The 19,944-nt window shown below is 46.7% G+C and overlaps 1 protein-coding gene across 2 annotated transcripts; it reads right to left on the reverse strand.

Annotated features, from left to right (window-relative positions):
* Window positions 1-560: 560 nt before the first annotated feature.
* Window positions 561-19,419, reverse strand: TMEM17 (transmembrane protein 17). Of its 2 annotated transcripts, none has more exons than XM_069233050.1 (4): window positions 19,287-19,419; window positions 9,497-9,600; window positions 8,655-8,768; window positions 561-905 (listed from the first exon to the last, which is right to left on the reverse strand). In XM_069233050.1, the coding sequence occupies exons 1-4, from the start codon at window positions 19,393-19,395 to the stop codon at window positions 561-563; spliced, it is 672 nt and encodes a 223-aa protein (XP_069089151.1). In that variant the 5' UTR covers window positions 19,396-19,419. The 2 variants fall into 2 exon arrangements, with proteins under 2 accessions (XP_069089151.1, XP_069089152.1); XM_069233051.1 differs by lacking the exon at window positions 19,287-19,419 and adding an exon at window positions 15,157-15,976.
* Window positions 19,420-19,944: the final 525 nt, after the last annotated feature.

Genomic DNA, 19,944 nt, shown 5'->3' on the forward strand with positions numbered 1-19,944 from the left:
AGAAGGGCATGACCAGAGAGGTGAAACAAAGGCACACAGAGACAGAACAGGCACGGAACAAAGACACGAATGGACAGATAAGCCTCAAGTACACAGCCCCGACCCTAGGCAATCTCCATGCAGACCCAGAGTAGCATGCCCAGAGAGTTGAAACAAAGACCCAAAGGTACAGACGAGCCTCAAGCACACAGCCCTGACCCCAGCCAATCTCCCTGTGCATACACAGTGGTATGCCCAGCGAGTTGGAATAAAGACCCGAGGGTACAGACAAACCTCAACCACACAGCCACGACCCCAGGCAATCTCTATGAAGATCCAGAGCGGCATGCCCAGACAGCTGAAAAAAGGCACGAAGGTACAGACGAGCCTCATGAATGCAGTCCTGACCCCAGCCAATCCTCATGCAGATCCAGAGTGGCATTACCAGAGTGTTGAAACAAAGGCACGAAGAGATAGGCCATGCTCAATCACGCAGCCCTGACCCCAAGCCAACGTCTATGCTGCTCCTGAGGGGGCATGTCCACAGACTTGAGACAAAGGCACCAAAAGACAGACCAGGCTCAAGCACGCAGCCCTGACCCCCAGCCAATCTCCATGGGGCGGAAGGTAGCGCCTGGTAAGACTGCTGGGTTGGCAGATGGGCCAGAGTCCTTGACTGGGCCCCTGTCAATACCCCCTTCTAACCGGTCAAAGTCACGCAGGTGGAAGCGGGTGGCCAGGTGATTCACCATGTGCTTGAGGGTGATGAAGCCTGACACTACCTGGAACAACAGGAAGAGGGCAAAGACAATGTTTGTGGCTCGTTCCAAGGGCTGTGGCTCAAGCCCTTCGTTCAGAAGGAGGAAGAGGACCAGAGGCAGCTGCAGAAGAAGGCTGAGGAGCCAGAAACCAGCCAGCTCAGGAACCTGCAGAGGAGAATATGAAATACATTATGTGAAGACTGGGACCTGAAGGCAAGAACAAGCAGAGGTGATGAGGAAAAAACATTACTTACACTTAACTACAACTCTTCATCTTTGACTTCTCAGTGCATTTTAACACCACAGTACCCAGCATGCAGTAGCCAATCCACTTTCTTTGGATCTTTCCCCAGAATCAAGAAACAAGCAGAACTTGTGTTTCACTCAAAGATGTCAGCTTCGATACTCGAAGCATGTAGAGTGCACTTTAACCAATAAGAACAGCTCCAGTGTGTGTGTGTAATACTAGCTGTCAGCAGTCCTGTTGAGCGGTGCTGTTAAACAGCTATAGTTTCACACCCTGGGTCTACTCCACACAAGGCTAGACAAGGGTGTGAAGTCCCGGGGAATGGCGTCTCATGAGGCATCACCACAAAGCCGTTTCCGAGAGGCGTGGTTCTACCTAGTGTGCAATCTATCAGAACTTTCAACAAACATCCTTTCTCTGGGAATAAGAGTTTTTCGCATCGAGAACTGTGAATGACTCCGGCACCAGAGACCGTAGTTACAGGCAAGTAACTTTCTTTCCCCACCGTGGATACTTAATTGATTCACTTGCTGTGAATAAATTACCAAGCAGTGTACATGGGGCAGGTGAAATCTTTCATGAGCTCTGTTTTGATATCCATAAGCAAGGAGCAACGTCTAGCATCTTAATGGAAAGACTTCCAAGTTGCTGCTTTACTTATTTCTTGCAGTGATTTATTAGCATGTAGCAGCTGGCTCTCGTGGAACAGTTAAACTTCAAGGGAGTGTTTCATTTGTGTTAGAGCACCAAAGTCTGATGCACAAAGTAATCCATTTGGTACTTTGCTGTGTCAAGAGGGGCTACCCTATGGCTACTAAACCAATGGCCACAAGCAGCTGACCAGCGAATACTTCCTCGAATACTCTATTGTGAAGAATCGAAATGCAAAGCCATTCTTACGTTCAATGTATCCTGGACCCCATCTGGAGGAGCAAACAGCTTTTGGAAGCAGAGTGGCATGGATTCATGGTGGTTAATAAGAAATTATGGGCTGGCAGGTGGTATCTGACCATCACTGAGGGATACCAGAAGCGTACACTGCAGGTGTGCCACGCTCACAACTGACGGACGACACGCCCTCCTATAAATGCTGCGTACGTGTTGCCAGAGGATGCTTTGTGCTTCTCCCGGATGGGTGTGAGGTAGAACTGCACTTGCACCCGGGACTCAGTATTCTGCCAGCACAATTAAACTCAGAAGGATTCCCTACCCTGGGTATTGATATGCATGTGCGTAGCACTTTATAAGATATAGATAATATGTGGAAAGTAAAAACCCTCCGAAAAAGAGGCATTGCTCTGAATTCATTGGGGGGGAACACAAAGTGATGAACATGGTTTTGTGAAAATGTTGAAATGTGGGTTATGTGCTATATAAAATAAAATATATAACTACTTGCGTAAATGCATCAATAAATCATTGGTGGTATCCAATATTCAGTTTACAGAGAGAATTTAAGAACAAGAGGGCTTTTAGTGTGGGTCCAGGCCAGTGAAACTCTAAGCAGAGGTGGAGTACTAATGCACAGTCAGTACCAGGACTGTGCGACTGTTGGCATGCAACAGAAACAAGGGCACAAGACTGCAAGTCATCTGCGGAACAGCAGGTGTTACTGGAAACAGAGTACATACTCTTCCGGGAACTGTAATCAGCTGCCTCCCCTAGCTTTTTGAACCATGCTTAACCGTAGGAATTGCACATTTGAGACACAAAACGCATCCTGTGCTTCCCTGTAGGTTATAAAGGAGTAATTATTAAACAGCTCATCCATTTATTAATTCCCCTGGCCCGCCAGGTAGAGAAGCTGATATCCCCCAGTGCTCTGTCAAGTGCCTGCAGGTCCCATAAGGATGTCTCTGGGGTCTCTGGGGTGTAATGGTCATTCTGCAGAACTGCACCCACTGGTGTCTTGACTAACATAGGATGAAGGGTAGTTTTTGTGTACCGTCTACAGAGCGTTAATTGTATCTGCTGTCGAAAGATCTATTGTGTACAATACCACTAGTTAGAGTGGGGGTTGGGTCATAGAATTGCTTATCATTGGTAGGCTTTCTCGTCAATCTCATTTGATTGCTTCTTATCAATAGGTTTCATCCCTTGCCCCTTTGTTTCTGGATTATTTCTTCTTTACCACCCTTTTGCTAATGCTGCTCAAACATCAACAAAGCCAAAAGGTTGCCTAATGGCAGTCGCAGGTGAAACCAATTTGCTTTACCAATGCTTGTTTATTTGCTTGTCTTGCTTAAATAGCGGACTCTGAAGAATTAAGTTCCCATGCACACATTTCAAAAAGTTTTTTTATCAAGTCCTTCCCTTGCCAGAATCATGTTAACACATGCTGCAGCTGGAAAGCTAAGTAACAGGGGTGTGGAATTTAATAAAATATCTACTTGTCCATGGGACAAGTTGCTTCTTAAATCTTCTTGTCCTCTAAAAAATCTACTTGTCCGCAGAACTACATACTGGTGCTGGAGGAGGCAGTAAGTAATAGTTCCAGGGCTGGATTGCCATTGAGTCTGCAAACCTACTATCTTGCATGTTTTAAGGATTTTCACCAGCTCTTCTTTAATCTTTTCCCATAAGGAGAAAGGTTGGAAATTTACTCCTAACAACGCCAGAAGTAAAAGTTCTTCAAGGGTTGGGAAAAAAGTGGTTGGAGGAAAAGTGAACTTGTAAACGCTCAATAGATTTTCACATGAGCAAATCTACACATGCATATTTACTCGTGCTAAAATACAGTTCACAAATATTTTGTAGGAGTACGATTTCCTGATCTACTTCTGTAAGTTCTTCTGAATTCATGAAAGCCACTTCTTCAAAGATGTATACCATAGGTGCACTTTTGTGACTTTCTTTAAGAACTGGGTTCCTAATTAGGTCTGGCGTTCAACAAGGACATTTTGTTTTTATTAAACTTCTACTTCTCTCTCTATCTATCTGCTAATTTTACTGTGAGTGATCGCATTCTGCTTTTCCACAAGGAGCATATCGGCTCACAAAGTAGTTTTGTTCAGTGCCATGGACTACTGTGGCAATCAGTGGCATAATGAAACTGGAGGTGCCCCCCCTGCAAAGAACATGGAGGTCCCCCCATCCAGACTCCCTCAGCGCAGGTGCTGTGCTGAGGGGGCCCCCTGGTGAAGGGCTACGGGGCCTTTCTTATGCCACTGGTGGCAATGTGTGCTTTTTGAGAACACAAAACTTTTTTTGATTTTTGCCAATGTTTGTTTCAATGGTGAGGGCCTGGCAGCTCCCACAACAATAAAGGGTTACAAAAGCCATGTCAAAACAAGAGACACATTGCCGAACCCAAAAGACTTACAATTTTTTTGTTATCTGTTGGTTTTGCCAGTGCTTGTTTAGTTTCATGCTTCCCACCTTCTTGTTGAAAATGGTTAAAATGATTTTTCATTAGGAATATTTTTTGGAAAATCTAGCATGCATCAATACATTTTACTGAAGGACGCTTCAAAGAAGTAGCTCCTAAAATTTCACAGTATCGAAACTTTGTTTTCCTACTTGCACTTTTTTCTTTTATTTCGAAAGGAAATAATCACCCCTCTTGCGTACAAGCTTCTGCAAACATTTGCATCTAATCAGACAGCATTCTGGCAGAATTATACTTAGCCTCATATTGTTAAACTTTTCAAACATGTATATACACTTTTTTTTACTGGAGTGACTATCAGTAGTGCATTGTGACCGTAAAACGTTTATTTACATCGTTCAGCCTAATTAGGAAGGTTTTTCATTAATGAACCATACATACAATTTCAAACAGCATTAACATATGGACACACATATTACCTCAACTGCAGACAGTTCCCTTCTCTGTAAACTGGCAGCCAGGGTTTGTGCTGCTGGGGGTTAGGCCTACTTGTCCTAAGGACAAAATAAAAATGAAAACTTGTTGCCCTTGACCCCAAACAATATGTCCCAGGCGTCGGGCGATAGGAGTTCCACATCCCTATAAGTAATACTTCTCCATGTGAGGGAAATCGAGCTCCCTTTCTCTCTGTTAACTACACATCTTTTACCACCCCATAGTAAAGACACATCGTTTTGTTTGTTGTATCAAAAACTGACCAACCGAGTCCACTTCTTTGTCCTGGGTGCAAGAAGGAGCAGGACTAGTCCTTCAGGGCTCCTCTTGGTCTCGAGCAACAGGTCCAGTCCTCTCCTCTTCTGATCTTTCACAAAAAATGCTCTGCAATCCTAAAATTCAAGATGGGGAAAAACATGTTCTCCCTTGTGCGGAGCTCTTGTGTCCAATCAGAGAGGTGGCCAGAGAAACAAGCAGACCCCTCCCCTGTGTCAACTCCAATCCAGTTCTGGGGTAGCTCCCCTCCAGATGGGTTTGGTGCCAGACGGGCTGGAGGAGGATTAGGGGTTGTCTTGAGAAAGGGCAGTCCCCTTCGCAGTTTACAAAGCTCCTAGACTAGATCCACCCTACCTGGTGTTCCAGGAATGGGAAGAAAAATAAATCACAAGCAATTGTTCCTGCTCCAGGAACAGTTTTCACATCTCATTAACGCCAAGTACTGGCTGGGCAGCTGCCGGAGAGCTAACACAAGTTAGTCTCCAGGAGCTTCTGGCAAGAGAGAATCATGCTTCTACAAGTTACATTTGCTAAACATGTATTAAACATCTAACTAGACCAATGAACTCGACTTTTAGCAAATATAAATAATAGTCTTTGAATTACTTCTGTAGCTGTTTTCTGTCAAAAGGTACATATTATTAAAGTTTATATTATGTACTTTGATATTTTATATGATTCATCTTTAGCGCTGCCCGTGACAATAGCTTTGGAGACCCAGTCACTGGAAGAACATCCCTATTCAATATTATCATAATGATGTTCAGTCAGTCACTTTTTTTGTCATTAAAATATTTTCTGGTACTCCTTCTGGGAAATGCATTCTGTAGTTAGAACGTTAGCCAATCATGCCGCCTCTTCTTCTACTATTTCTGCATTCCCCATACTCTGCAACAATCAGAACACATTTTTTTCATCAAAAGAAAAGAACAGTTTATACTACATTCTCATCCAAAGCTATTACAGTATATCTACCGGATCTGAAGAGTAAATGTTTCTATTATGAGGACATCTCTCACTAAGTTCTTACAGATGACATTGTCTACCCCACAACCAGTGACTTTCCAGTGACTTTCCCCTTGATCCTGTTCCACCTCAAGATATTTTGCCTTGGGAGCTTGTGCCTTCTACGTGGCATTCAAAGAGATAGGGAATCTATTATACATACCCTCCAGCTTTTTCACGATTTCGTGAATTGCGATTTTGCAGAGAAATTTTAGGAGGCACGAGATGCCCACTATTTTTTACTTATCTGCTGAGATAAAACATGTTTGTATTATCATCGTAGCTCACCTCGTGCCCTGAGACGGCATAAACCAGTGTCTCAGAGCCTGCCAGACAGCAGCAGAGAGGCATTCTCCCCCTCCTTCTCCGTGCTGCAGTCACTGGGAGCGAGAGTGAGAATTCCAGTGTGTCTCAGAGGTACAGCTTGGAATCCAGGCCTCTTCTATCTGTGAAGCAAATCTTGCTGGAATAAGTATGTCTACCCAGGTTTTGAGGTTTATTTGTGCAATTCAGCCATTACCTGGCCATCCCTCTCTATTGTTTTGCATCAAAAGTTAATGCTTTGGCATTCATTCTTTATTTCTATATATCCTTTAATGATTATATATATATATATATATATAAATAATACACACATACCTAGAATACACATATTACCTAGTGACGGTCGCTACTATGTAGCTATAGATAGGACCTAGTATCTATAGAAAAGGTGTTTTTGTTTTGCTAATAACTTTGGTGCTGTTTGATGAATCTTCACAAAATGTTCCCAAAAAACTTTCACGCTCCGTCAGCTGCTATCTGGAAGGTTTCTAGGTGATCCGTCAAGTGAGAAAAAGAGGGGCCCCAAAACGTGTTTCCCCATTCATTTCTCCATAGGGATTTTGAACAGCGATAGCACCCGAACCACTGGACGGATTACAGCAAATTTGGTAGAAAGGTAGCTCTTGGTCCAAAAAGAGGCTTTTTTGTTATTTGGTGTAAATCCGTTGAGTAGTTTTCTAGTTGTTAAATGAAAACCAGATTCGTATACATAGGGATGCGGAGCCTCCTTGGATCTAGCTCGGATTCGCCACGGATTCAGAGGAAAAGCAAGGCCTTGATTGGCTGGAAGCAACCTGACACATAAGTGGGGGCCGCCATTTTGTTTCTCACATTGCCTGGGGGGGGAGCGGGGGGAGAACAGTGTAAAGAACATATAAGGGGTCAGGATACAGGCACCCTAACCCATAGGACAATTGCCTTTTTTTTTTTTCAGCCCATTCGCGGATTCGATCCTCCTCAGATCCTGGGGAAAAGCAAGGCCTTGACTGGGTGGCCGCAACCTGACACAAATATTAACACATGTGTTAAAAATACTGAGAAATACACTGAAAAAAACAAAGGTTACAGGGACATTATAGTTAGGCTGACGTTTTACCCACACAAAACCACAGAAATTCAGCAGTTATACTTATAGTTACACTTATCTAAAGAAACTATAACTTGTGCTGAAAGTAACTTTAGGCCACAAGTTGTAATTTCTTAACATACGTATAACTATAAGAATAACTATAACAGCTAAATTGCTATGGTTTAGTATGGGTAACACCTCAACCTGACTATAACGTACCTGTAACTTCAGTTTTGTTTTTTGTGAAAAAAATAAATAAATATATAAATATATATATATATATACACACACACACACACGCTAAACAGGAGAGATGGATCTCCACAGACATGTGTGTGTATATATATATATATATATATATATATATATATCTCGTAAGATGCTATGGTCCATTTTAACACGTATAGGACCACCTGTTTCAAAGGGCTTGTATTGTGTACGTCCACATTCAAGTTGTCGGGTAAAACATAATAAAACCAGTTGGCGGGTGCACATGGTTTCTTATTGTATAGGATGCTGAGGGGATATATGTGCATGTATGTGTAAATATATAAATATGTGGAAAGCGCATTCCCATAGGCCCAAAAATAGATTACTCATTACTGCTAAGGTGACTCATACTTTGAACTTAAAATACAAAACTATGCAAAACGATTGAACTGTAGTTAAAGTGGTGAAAAAATGCCGCTTAAAACTCAATATTGTGTCGCAAAATGTCCTTGTTTATGCTGCAATATCCTGGAGGGTCTGATTATACAAACTTCCACAGCACCTTCCAGTTGAAAACATGTGATAGTTGCCCCTCTCTTAAAAAAGACTTCTGTACAACCTTCTGCTCTGGCTAATTAGAGCCCTATAACCCTCTTGCCAAGATTATCAAAAAAACATGTACATTCTCTACTCTCAGTAATTGTAACCTAACAAGTTATTGGATTCTTTTTGATCCGATTTTTGGCCGCCACACAGCTCTGAAACCACTCTCTGTCAGTCATCACAGAACATCTGCGTGCCTCCCTGGACCGGGGGCACAGCTGCCTAATACCTTTAGATCTCTCCGCAGCATTTGACGTGGAGTCTCTATCTTAATCAACCGCCTCTGTGACTTGGGTGTTTGCATAACCAGTGCAACGTTGTACAATGTTAGATATTCTCAACTGTTGGCTCCCATACCTTCTCCTGAAGATTCCCCGTGTAGCCCAAGTACAGCCGGATCGCCTCAATCAAGGACACCAGAATCAAAACGGTCACCAAGATGAACTTATAGTAATCAGGGAGGATGGAGTACTGCAGGAAGAGAGAGAGATGAGTCGCCGGGTTAGCAACTAAAGTCCAACACACACAACCATTCAACTCTGACTACATCAGCAGGAATCCCTGATAATTACTAGTTCAGCAAACTGCTTCGCCGATGCATCTGAACCCTCGCTTGCAGCACTTCCTGGTATTCCAACTAAGACTTCCCAAGCAGCTCTGCAAACACATCTCGAGCCTTACCTGAAGCACATTTGTCTAGTCCTAGAAACCCAAAACACAGCTCTGCAGACGCATCTCAAGGCTGAGCTGCAGTGCTTCTTGCTAATAAAACACAGACCAGACACGTCTGCATCCTGAGCCTAGCCTACATCACTCCCTGTTATGCCAACAAAGACCCCACACACAGAACTCTGCTAAAGTACTGCATGCTTACCTTATACTGCCCTCCAGGTGCTCCAACACTAACCCTACACAGATCTCTGCCAATGCATTGCAATCCTCAGGTTCGGAACCCTCTGCTTTCACTGTACAAGGCGTGCAGTACAGGACTATGTGGCTTTTTAATATCTACGACTCTGTCCCTTTCTTAGCTGCTAGTTTCCAATCATGTGCATCATGGTGGTCTAGCCTAGTATGCCCTTTATAAGGCTCCAAGAAGCTCCGCGTACACACGTTAATAAATACAACTAACGTAACAGGGCAGGCAACTTGCAAACTTGCTGATACCTTAGACAAGGACAAAGGGTGAGATCACTTACTTTGAGCTGCAGAATGACCACATCGCACAGCCACCAGAAGGGGAAATAGAAGGCATTGAAATAGAGTGACATCTGAAGGGGCAAACTGGAAACAACATCAGTATCTGGAATGTGAGACAAAGCAGGACACCAAGAATCAGAGAACTAGACAAGGCAATGCAGGTGTGGAGAGAACACAGGCAGGTACCATTGCTAGATTAGAGGCGTGAGATAGCAGCTTTGAAAGTTAGGCGCATTTCTTTGGGGCTTGTAAATGAACTCTCAGTGCATGTTTTTGTGATTTACCCAAAGTGACGGCCTCATTGGTGAGATTCCTTGATTTAATATAATAACAATAAAATGAATGATAAAATACCCTGAAATCAAGTATTTAAAGATATGAGTTCTGCCACACCTGCAAGGCTGCATTGTCAGAATGCCTACGGTACTGCTGATGGTGCACATCCCACAAAGGCAAGAGAAAGCAGTGCCCAAGATTAGCTATTTAACTGAATGTAGTGAGCACTTACACCAAACTGCAGAATAGAGGAACATTCATGGTAAGTAAAAAAAAAAAAACTTAGAAAATCATGTTATAAGATCATTAATGTGGTACAGCAGACAGCCAGTCAGAGGTAGCTCAAAAGATGATGTTTCAGAGAAGCATAGTGACCACTAGACAGGGACCCATAGCCTTGGGTGAGTGAAAAGATGTAAGGGAAGCCGGAGTGCACAAGAAGTAGAGAGCCAGTCATGCGGGATCCAGAGCCTTGGACCTGTGAAGAGATGTGTGTGAAGCCAGGGTGCACAGGGAGTATGGAGGTAGGCATGAGGGATCCAGAGCCTTGGGCCAGTGAAGAGATGTGTGTGAAGCCAGGGTGCACAGGGAGTAAGGAGCTAGGCATGGGGGATTCGGAGTCTTCAGACAGTGACAAGATGTATGCGAAGCCAGGCTGCACAGGGAGTAGGGAGCTAAGCATAAGGGATACAGAGCCTTGGGCCAGTGAAGAAATGTATGAGAAGCCAGGGTGCATAGGGAGTAGGGAGCTAAGCATGAGGGATTCAGACCACTGGGCCAGTGGGAAGATTATGTGAAACCGGGGTGCACTGCACATGGAGTGGGGAGCTAGGCATGAGGGATCCAGAGCCTTGGGCCAGTGAAGAAATGTATGTGAAGCTTCGCTGCACAGGTAGGAGGGAGATAGGCATGAGGGATCCGGAGCCTTGGGCCAGTTAAGAGATGTTTGTGAAGCCAGGGTGCATAGGGAGTAGGGAGCTAGGCATGAGGGATTCAGAGCCATGGGCCAATGATGAGATGTATGTGAAGCCAGGGTGCACAGGGAGGAGGGAGATAGGCATGAGGAATCCAGAGCCTCGGGCCAGTGAAGAGATGTATGTGAAGCCAGGGTGCACAGGAAGTGGGTCCAGAGCCTTAGGCCAGTGAAGAGATGTATGTGAAGCCAGGGTGCACAGGAAATGGGTCCAGAGCCTTAGGCCAGTGAAGAGATGTATGTGTTTCCAGAGTGCACAGGGAGGAGGAACCTATGCATGAGGGACCCAGCGCCGTGGGCCAGTGAGGAGATGTAAGTGAAGCCAGGGTGAATAGGGGGCTAGCCATGAGGGATTCAGACCACTGGGCCAGTAAGGAGATGTATGTGAAGCTATGGTGCATAGGGAGTGGGGAGCTAGGCATGAGGGATCCAGGGCCAGTGAAGAGATGTATGTGAATACAGGGCACACAAGGAGTAGGGAGCTAGGCATAAGGGATCCAGAGCCTTGGGCCAGTGAAGAAATGTATGTGAAGCTTCGCTGCACAGGTAGGAGGGAGATAGGCATGAGGGATCCGGAGCCTTGGGCCAGTTAAGAGATGTTTGTGAAGCCAGGGTGCATAGGGAGTAGGGAGCTAGGCATGAGGGATTCAGAGCCTTGGGCAAGTGATGAGATGTATGTGAATACAGGGCACACAATGAGTAGGGAGCTAAGCATGAGGGATCCAGACCACTGGGCCTGTAAAGAGATGTATGTGAAGCAAGGGTGCATAGGGAGTGGGGAGCTAGGCATGAGGGATCCAGAGCCAGTGAAGAAATGTATATGAAGCTATGGTGCGCAGGGAGTAAGGAGTTAGGCATAAGGGATCCAGAGCCTTGGGCCAGTTTAGAGATGTTTGTGAAGCCAGGGTGCATAGGGAGTAGGGAGCTATGCATGAGGGATTCAGAGCCTTGGGCCAGTGATGAGATGTATGTGAATACAGGGCACACAATGGGTAGGGAGCCAAGCATGAGGGATCCAGACCACTGGGCCTGTAAAGAAGCTGGGGTATGTGAAGCTGGGGTGCACATGCACAGGGAGGTAGGCGAGAGGGATCCAGAGCCCTGGGCCAGTGAAGAGATGTATGTGAAGCCAGGGTGCATAGGGAGTGGGGAGCTAGGCATGAGGGATCCAGAGCCAGTGAAGAGATGTATGTGAAGCTAGGGTGCATAGGGAGCTAGGCATAAGGGACCCAGAGCATTGGGCCAGTGAAGAGTTGTATGTGAGGCTAGGGTGCATAGGGAGTAGGGAGCTAGGCATGAGGGATCCAGAGCCAGTGAAGAAATGTATTTGAAGCCAGGGTGCGCAGGGAGTAGGTAGCTAGGCATGAGGGATCCAGGGCCTTGGGCCAATTAAGAGATGAATGTGCAGCTAGGCTGCATAAGGAGTCGAGAGTTAGGCATGATGGATCCAGGGCCTTGGGCCAGTGAAGAGATGTATGTGAAGTTAGGGTGCATAGGGAGTTGGGAGCTAGGCATAAGGGATCCAGGCCGTTGGGCCAGTGACGAGATGTATGTGAAGACAGAGTGCATAGGGAGTAGGGAACTAGGCATTAAGGATCCAGGGCTTTGGGCCAGTGATGAGATGTATGTGAAGCTAGGGTGTACAGGGATCAGGGAGTCGGGCATGAAGAATCCAGAGCCTTGGGCCAACAAAGAGATGTATTTGAAACTGGGGAGCACATCGAGTAGGAGCTAGGCATCAGGAATCCAGAGCCTTGGGCGAGTTAAGAGATGTATGTGAAGCTGGGGTGCACAGGGAGTGGGGAGCTAGGCATGAGGGATCCAGGGCCTTGGGCCAGTGATGAGATGTATGTGAAGCCGGGGTGTACAGAGAGTGGGGAGCTAGGCATGAGGGATCCAGGGCCTTGGGCCAGTGCCGCGATGTATGTGAAATTAGGGTGCACAAGGAGTGGGGAGCTGGCATGAGGGATCCAGACCACTGGGCCTGGAAAGAGATGTATGTGAAGCTGGGGTGCACAGGCAAGAGGGATCCAGAACCCTGGGCCAGTGAAGAGATGTATGTGAAGCCAGGGTGCATAGGGAGTGGGGGGCAAGGCATGAGGGATCCAGAGCCTGTGAAGAGATGTATGTGAAGGCAGGGTGCACAGGGAGTGGGGAGCTTGGCATAAGGGATCCAGGGCCTTGGGTCTATGAAGAGATGTATGTGAAGCCAAGATGCATAGAGAGTGGGGAGCTAGGCGTGAGGAATCCAGAGTCTTGTGCCAGTGAAGAAATGTATGTGAAGCTAGGGTGCACAATGAATAGGAAGCCAGTCATGAGGGATTCAAAGCCTTGGGCCTTTGAAGAAATGTATGTGAAGCTGGGGTGCACAGGGAGTGGGGATCCAGAGCCTTGGCCCAGTGAAGAGATGTGTGTGAAGCCGGTGGGCACGGGGAGTAGGGAGCTAGGCATAAGGGATCCAGAGTCTTGGGCAGGTGAGGAGTTGTAAGTGAAGCCAGGCTACACAGGGAGTAGGGAGCTAGGCATGAGGAATCCAGACCACTGGGCCAGTGAGGCGATGAATGTGAAGCTGGTGGGCACAGGGAATAGGGAGCTATGCAGGAGGGATCCATGGCACTGGGCCTGTGAACAGATGTATGTGAATCCAGGATGCACAGGGAGTAGGGAGCTATGCATGAGGGATCCATGGCACTGGGCCAGTGAAGAGATGTGTGTGAAGCCAGGATGCACAGGGAGTAGGGAGCTATGCATGAGGGATCCATGGCACTGGGCCAGTGAAGAGATGTGTGTGAAGCCAGGATGCACAGGGAGTAGGGAGCTATGCATGAGGGATCCATGGCACTGGGCCAGTGAAGAGATGTGTGTGAAGCCAGGATGCACAGGGAATAGGGAGCTATGCAGGAGGGATCCATGGCACTGGGCCAGTGAAGAGATGTAAGTGAAGCTGGGGTGCACAGGGAGTGGGGAGTTAGGCATGAGGGTTCCAGGGCCTTGGGCCAGTGAAGAGATGTAAGTGAAGCCAAGGTGCATAGAGAGTAGGGAGATACGCATGAGGGATCCATGACACTGGGCCAGTGAAGAGATGTGTGTGAAGCCAAGATGCACAGGGAGTAGGGAGCTATGCATGAGGGATTCATGGCACTGGGCCAGTGAAGAGATGTAAGTGAAGCCAAGGTGCATAGAGAGTAGGGAGCTAGGCATGAGGGATTCATGGCACTGGGCCAGTGAAGAGATGTGTGTGAAGCCAAGATGCACAGGGAGTAGGGAGCTATGCATGAGGGATTCATGGCACTGGGCCAGTGAAGAGATGTAAGTGAAGCCAAGGTGCATAGAGAGTAGGGAGCTATGCATGAGGGATTCATGGCACTGGGCCTGTGAACAGATGTATGTGAAGCTGGGGTGCATTAGGCATGGGCAATTTGTGGGAAGAAGCAAAATGTGCTGAATCAGACTTATAGTTGTTAAGGAAGGATTTTGCGTTTTGGAACACACAATGGATGCATTGAGTAGAGTACAGAAGAAACGGAACAAGAAATGAAAGGGGAAAAAAAATCAGTTCAAGAAAGTAGCAAAGAAAAGTCAAAGAAAACTAGATGTTTTTATCAGTGTTATATGTATTCAGTGCCTATATGCAGAGGCATTTTGGCGCTAAAAAAATAAATAAAGAAAATGATCATTATAAACGTTATTTAAACAGAAGAGGGATTGAGAGAGAAGCTGAACATGAAGGGAAAGATGTAAAACTGAAAGATAAATCAAAAGATGAGAAGCGAACTAGAGCGTGAGATGATTGCTGGAAGGGCAGCGTGTAAGCAGCTTCCTGGATTTAACATTGCAGGTTGTGTTTTTTCACCTGAGTTGGTAATTGATTCCTGGCCACAGATGTGCTTATTGAAGAAGTCCCACCACCCCTGTGAGTTTTTTTTTAAATATCTTTTTATTTGTTATTTCTAAATAATAGCTTCCAGATACAGAGGAAAAATTGAATAAACCATACACCACCCAAACGTAACAACTGTGCACAACTCCAGTATGCGGTAAGCAATACATTACACCCTCACATTTTCGGATAGTCACGGTACAGCATGCAATGGTGAATATCTACTACATAAATTCTGCTGCAAGCGCAGAGCTAAGACGAGTTGGCTCTGGGCCTGGTGCTGGCCTAAGAGTATCAAAGTGTTCTCACCATGGACCTCAAATCCTTGCATATTTCGTGTGGCAGCCCCTGGCCTTATAGACAGATTCTTCAGGAAGGGTGCAGCAGTCCATGCCCCTCAATCATTGCAAAGCGTGGGGTCTCCAAGGAGCACCAATGCCGCACCATGTCCCTTATAGCCACTACATATCCAATACCAACAAGTAATCAATCAATCAATTAATCAGTTTTTATGAAGCGCAACTACTCACCCATGAGGGTCTCAAGGCGCTGGTGGTGGGTCTGTGCCACATTCGAAGAGCCAGGTCTTGAGGTTCTTCCTGAAGATAGTGAGTGATGGGCTCTGTCTGAGGTGTGTGGGTAGCTTGTTCCAGCTCTTTGCTGCAAGGTAGGCGAAAGATCTTCCTCCGGCGGTGGTTTTCCGGATGCATGGGATGGCGGCCAGTGCCTGCTGGGAGGAGCTGAGGGGTCTGGCGAGGTTACAAAAGGAGATGCAATGCTTTCAGGTAGGACGGTCTGTTGTTGTGAAGGGCTTTGGTGTTCTCTGCTGGGGTGCCAGCATAGCTTGCATTGCAGTAGTCGAGCTTGCTTAAGACTAAGGTGTGGGTGACTATCTTGCGGCAGTCATCAGGGATCCATTTGAAGATTTTGCGGAGTTGGCGGAGGGTGTGCCAGCAGGAAGAGGTGACTGCATTCACCTGTTGGGTCATCAGGAGGGAATAGTCGAGGATGATTCCTAGGTTGTGGGCGTGGTCATTCTGAGTAGGCGGGGCGCTGAGCGATGTGGGCCACCAGGAGTCATCCCAGGCTGAGATGGAGTTTCCGAAGATGATGAGCTCGGTCTTGTCTGATTTGAGCTTGAGGCAACTTTCCCTCATCCAAGCGGCGATGGCTTCCATTCCGGTGTGAAAGTTCCTCTTAGCTTTGTTCAGGTGAGAGATATGATGAGTTATGTGTCATCTGCATATGACACGATATTCATTCCATGGCCTCTGACGATGGCTGCAAGCGGGGCCATGTAGATGTTGAAGAGCGTTGGGCTCAGGGAGGATCCCTAAGGGTCTCTGCAGCCGACTTCTGTTGGTTTGGATATGAAGGGTGTGAGTCTGACTCTCTGGGTTCTTCCGGTGAGGAAAGGGCCAACCCACTGCAGGGCTTTTCCGCTGATTCCTGGATCGTGGAGTCTGGTGCACAGGGTGCTTTGGGAGACCGCATCTAAGGCTGATGAGAGATCGAGGAGTACCAGTGCTGCTGTGTGACCGAAGTCGAGGAGTGTGCGGATGTCATCAGTGGCTGCAAGAAGATCTGTGTTGTGGTTGCTGCGGAAGCCACACTGAGAGGTATCTAGTGAGTTGTTGTCCTCGAATTGTCGCAGCTGTGTGTTTATGGCTTTTTCCAGGACCTTGGCCGGGTAAGGTTGCAGTGAGTTGGGCCGGAAATTCTTCAGCTCTGATGGGTCAGCTGTGGGTTTCTTCAGGAGGGGGCGGACTTCTGCGTGCTTCCAGTCTTCAGGGAAGGAGGCTGTTTTGACAGAGCAGTTCAGCATCTTGTGCTGAAATGGATCGCATAGATCGCATGGATTGCATCGGGAGCAATGGATGTACTGGCTCTGTTGTAGATGTGGTGGGGACGGGGGGTCCGTGGGAGCTCTGGAGTGAATGCTGTTCATGATGATTTCAGTCTCGTCTGTGGTGAGAGTGGACCTGCTGTAAACGGTTTGGGTGGGCTCTGGGGGGCTAGGTCGATCGCAGGTGCTGGACGGGTTTCGCAGGAGAAATCTATGCCCTGTATGGTCATCCCATCACAAGTGCACCCCCATCAATGCCATTTTAGGGTCCTTGTCATGTGGGAAACCAACCATTGCCTCCAGGGTAATGAAGATTCGAGACTAGTATATCTGAATGACCATGCACTCCCAGATCACATGTATGAAAGTGCCTCTATCAGTCTTGCAGCGCACGCAGACAGGGTCCTGCATGACTGGATGTTCACGGTCCAGTGCCCCTGGCGGCTGAGAACTGTACAGTGTGTAATAATAATTTGAAAATGTAGCTGCAATCCCCAGTAATGGGATTGTCCTTAAAGCTGTGAATCATAGGGATGAATCTGGCCTCCATAACATTATTGGCTAGCCAACAGAGCAGCTTTCCAGTCTGATAGCCATGCAGGTAGAGACTGTGCTAATAGGCCAGGCAAGCCATCTGTGTTGCATCTAAAGGTCTTTGTTTTAGAGCTGCCCTGGCCGTGTCTTCATTTACTTTTTTCCGGACTGAAAGCTGTAAATCATGAAGAACAGATAATTACTGCTAGCAGTTTCATTGAATAAATTAAATTGTGTAAGGCTGATAGATGAGCTCTGTGGGAGGCCACACAAGTGCTTTTTACACATGGATTTAGAGCCACCAAGAAGAACTTTGCTGTTTTATCTAGGAGAAACAACCTGTACCAGTTCAAGACGCTAATTCTCAGCCCTGTTTCGCCTAAACGCACAAGAGGACATCGTAGAAGACTGTGTCACAGGCATCAAAGAAATCTGCTGTACAAAATACACATAACGTTCTGGAGAAGCAGGAACGCTGGCTGGCCTTTGTCTAGCCATTCATTAAGTTATTTTCCAGGTAGAAGACAAGCACACACCACTGAGGAGGTTTTACAACTCAGAGTACTAATGGAGTTGAGCCAGAACTTAATAGGGATAGAGTAGATAGGTCGAGAGATCACTAGGTACTCAATTTTAAGGTGACGGAGCTGAGCGTCATATGTTGTTGTGTCATCCAAGAATGAATTGCAGCTAAATTTAGGGCTGTGTGTTAAATATCTTTAAATGAGTTATTTTTAAATAAAGCTGAGTAACATCTGCACAGAAATGGTAAGCTACATAGGAGCATTTGAGAGTTGGAGATCAGAGGATCCATACAGCTGGTAAAGAGAGTGAATGAACGGATAGCACCTTGAGGTATTCCGTGGCTAAGTGTGCTCCATTGAGAAATAATTTGTTGATTTTAAGTACTGGAAATAACCTTGCCAGTAGGAAGAAAGACAAGTATTCACAGCAGAAACACAGTTTTCAGAAGGGAAAGTGATAAGGAAAGAAAGATTTGAGGTTCATAGCTTAAAATGATAGGCTGCACCACTACTAAAGTAGAGTTAATAGCTGGAAGGAGTGATCTAGTGATGGTAAAGAGAATATAATATAATAGGGCACTAAGACGGAGCCTGGGGAGCGCCAGGCTCAATTACATGGATTTTAGAAATGGGACCTGACAAGCAAATAGAAGTGTCTAAGGTTAGAGAGCAATTCAACATGTTAAGAGATGAAGTCAAGAATGTTTTTTTTTTTTTAAAGCATGACAGGAGGTGGTGCGATGGTACGTGATGGAGAGCAATCAAAACTCCATGCATTGGGAAGTGCGAAACTCTGATTGTAGGTGGGATGAAGAGCAGAACAGGTGGAGATGGCACTAGGTTTTTGTTTATTCTCCAGTTGTACGGTCTCTTGACACTTCAGTATGCACTTGTGGTTCTTCCAGAGGAGGTTCTCCTCTGCTGGATTTCCTTCCATACCCAGGTTTGGTGTAGGCAGGTGGTGCATGTCATTTTCTCAAAGTGTTCCATAGGAGATGCTCTTGCAACCATCAAAACTAAACTTGTGTGAATGTTTTGCAGAGCGTTGTCTCTGTGGTGTGGTTCGTTGTGGGTGTTGAGATTTTGTGGTCCTCCACGTAAACCTTGGCAGCTGATACTCGCCTGACTGTGCCCCAATGGACTTCTTGTGCGTGAAGGATGGTTCAAGCTGATGACTGTGTGGTGAGAACAAGTTAGTACGCGGTGCTGTTTCTACTACCTGGAGCAGTCTTGCCTGGCTGGAGAACACTGGTGAATCAATTTATAACATGAGTGTCAATTTATATGCCATCACTTTCAAAAACTGTGAAAAACCACACTCACACAAGGGCATGTCCTCCATAAAATAAAGATTTTATGAGAACCACAGTGGCAAAAGAAAGACTGGTGGGGCAGGACAGGCCTTGACAGGTAACTTATTAAATACACAAAGGATCTGAAGTGCAGCTCCCAGAGTCCAAAACACAGCCAGTGCAGAAATATACATTTTTACTTGATAAATCTAGCCTGAGACAAGCTCTGTAGAGAAGAAAAGAGGTCACAGTCTGCACATTAGCAGCAGGGTGACACACACTGTCTTCGTCCACTACTAGTATGCCGTACAAAGATGGCGTCGGGCGCACTTCCGCCCTTTACAAACATGGCGGACACGCACATCCGCCCCTAACAAACATGGGGTCACATGCACTTCCGCCCCCCGGGTCAGTGGCGCGAGAGTCGCGGTTCACCGGACTCCCCCGATCCCCGGCATGCTCACCGGAAGTCCCCACTCTCTCCTCGCTCTCGGGCCCCGTGCGATTAGTGTCGGTGAAGACGGTGCGCGTGAAGGTGTTTAGCTGCCTCCGCACGGGCTCGGGCAGCGCCATCTTGCCAAGCGTAGGGGTTCCCTAGACAACAACGCAACGCGTGACGTATTACGCAGCGAGCCAATCACAGCCCGGTAAAGGGTGGGGCTTTGTTAAAAGGGGGTTTTGGGATTGGTTTTCACGACTTGTCAAGTACTGCGCATGTGCAGACTGCCAGTACCGCTTCACAGAGGTCCGTGGTGTGTGGCCACGTGGCCACGGAGTCAGGCCTGGGGCGCGCGCCTTCAACCTCAAACTTTATGCAGTGCTCTCCCCTAACTAAAATGTTTTGAAGTTAAAGTCTTTACCACGCACCAGCTGGTGTTTTTTTGGGTCATTTAATGTATCTGGGTCTGGTATCCACGTGGCAGCATGCACACAAAATTTTGTGACGATGGTGGACACTTTCGCAGACCCTGACCTCCTCCTGCAGCCCGGATCCAGGAGTTTTGCTGCAATATACTTAGTACGGCCCTGACGGCGACAGTCCGGCTGCTTCCACGCAGCGGCAGGCTTCAGCATTGCTGCCCACGTGGTACCGACCACTCCCTCAACCAGGCCCGTCCGCCC

The sequence above is a fragment of the Pleurodeles waltl genome, chromosome 4_2 (assembly GCF_031143425.1).
Source record: "Pleurodeles waltl isolate 20211129_DDA chromosome 4_2, aPleWal1.hap1.20221129, whole genome shotgun sequence".
NCBI classification, from domain to species: Eukaryota; Metazoa; Chordata; class Amphibia; order Caudata; family Salamandridae; genus Pleurodeles; species Pleurodeles waltl.

Bases quoted from the DNA above. Each gene is read 5' to 3' on its own strand.
- TMEM17 (XM_069233050.1), bottom strand. From the start codon at position 19,395: ATGGCGCTGCCCGAGCCCGTGCGGAGGCAGCTAAACACCTTCACGCGC. The intron at 8,769-9,496 runs GTAAGTGATCTC...CTCTTCCTGCAG, and splicing joins TGGTCATTCTGCAGCTCAAA to TACTCCATCCTCCCTGATTA. The intron at 906-8,654 runs GTATGGGAGCCA...TCTCCTCTGCAG, and splicing joins CGGGGAATCTTCAGGAGAAG to GTTCCTGAGCTGGCTGGTTT.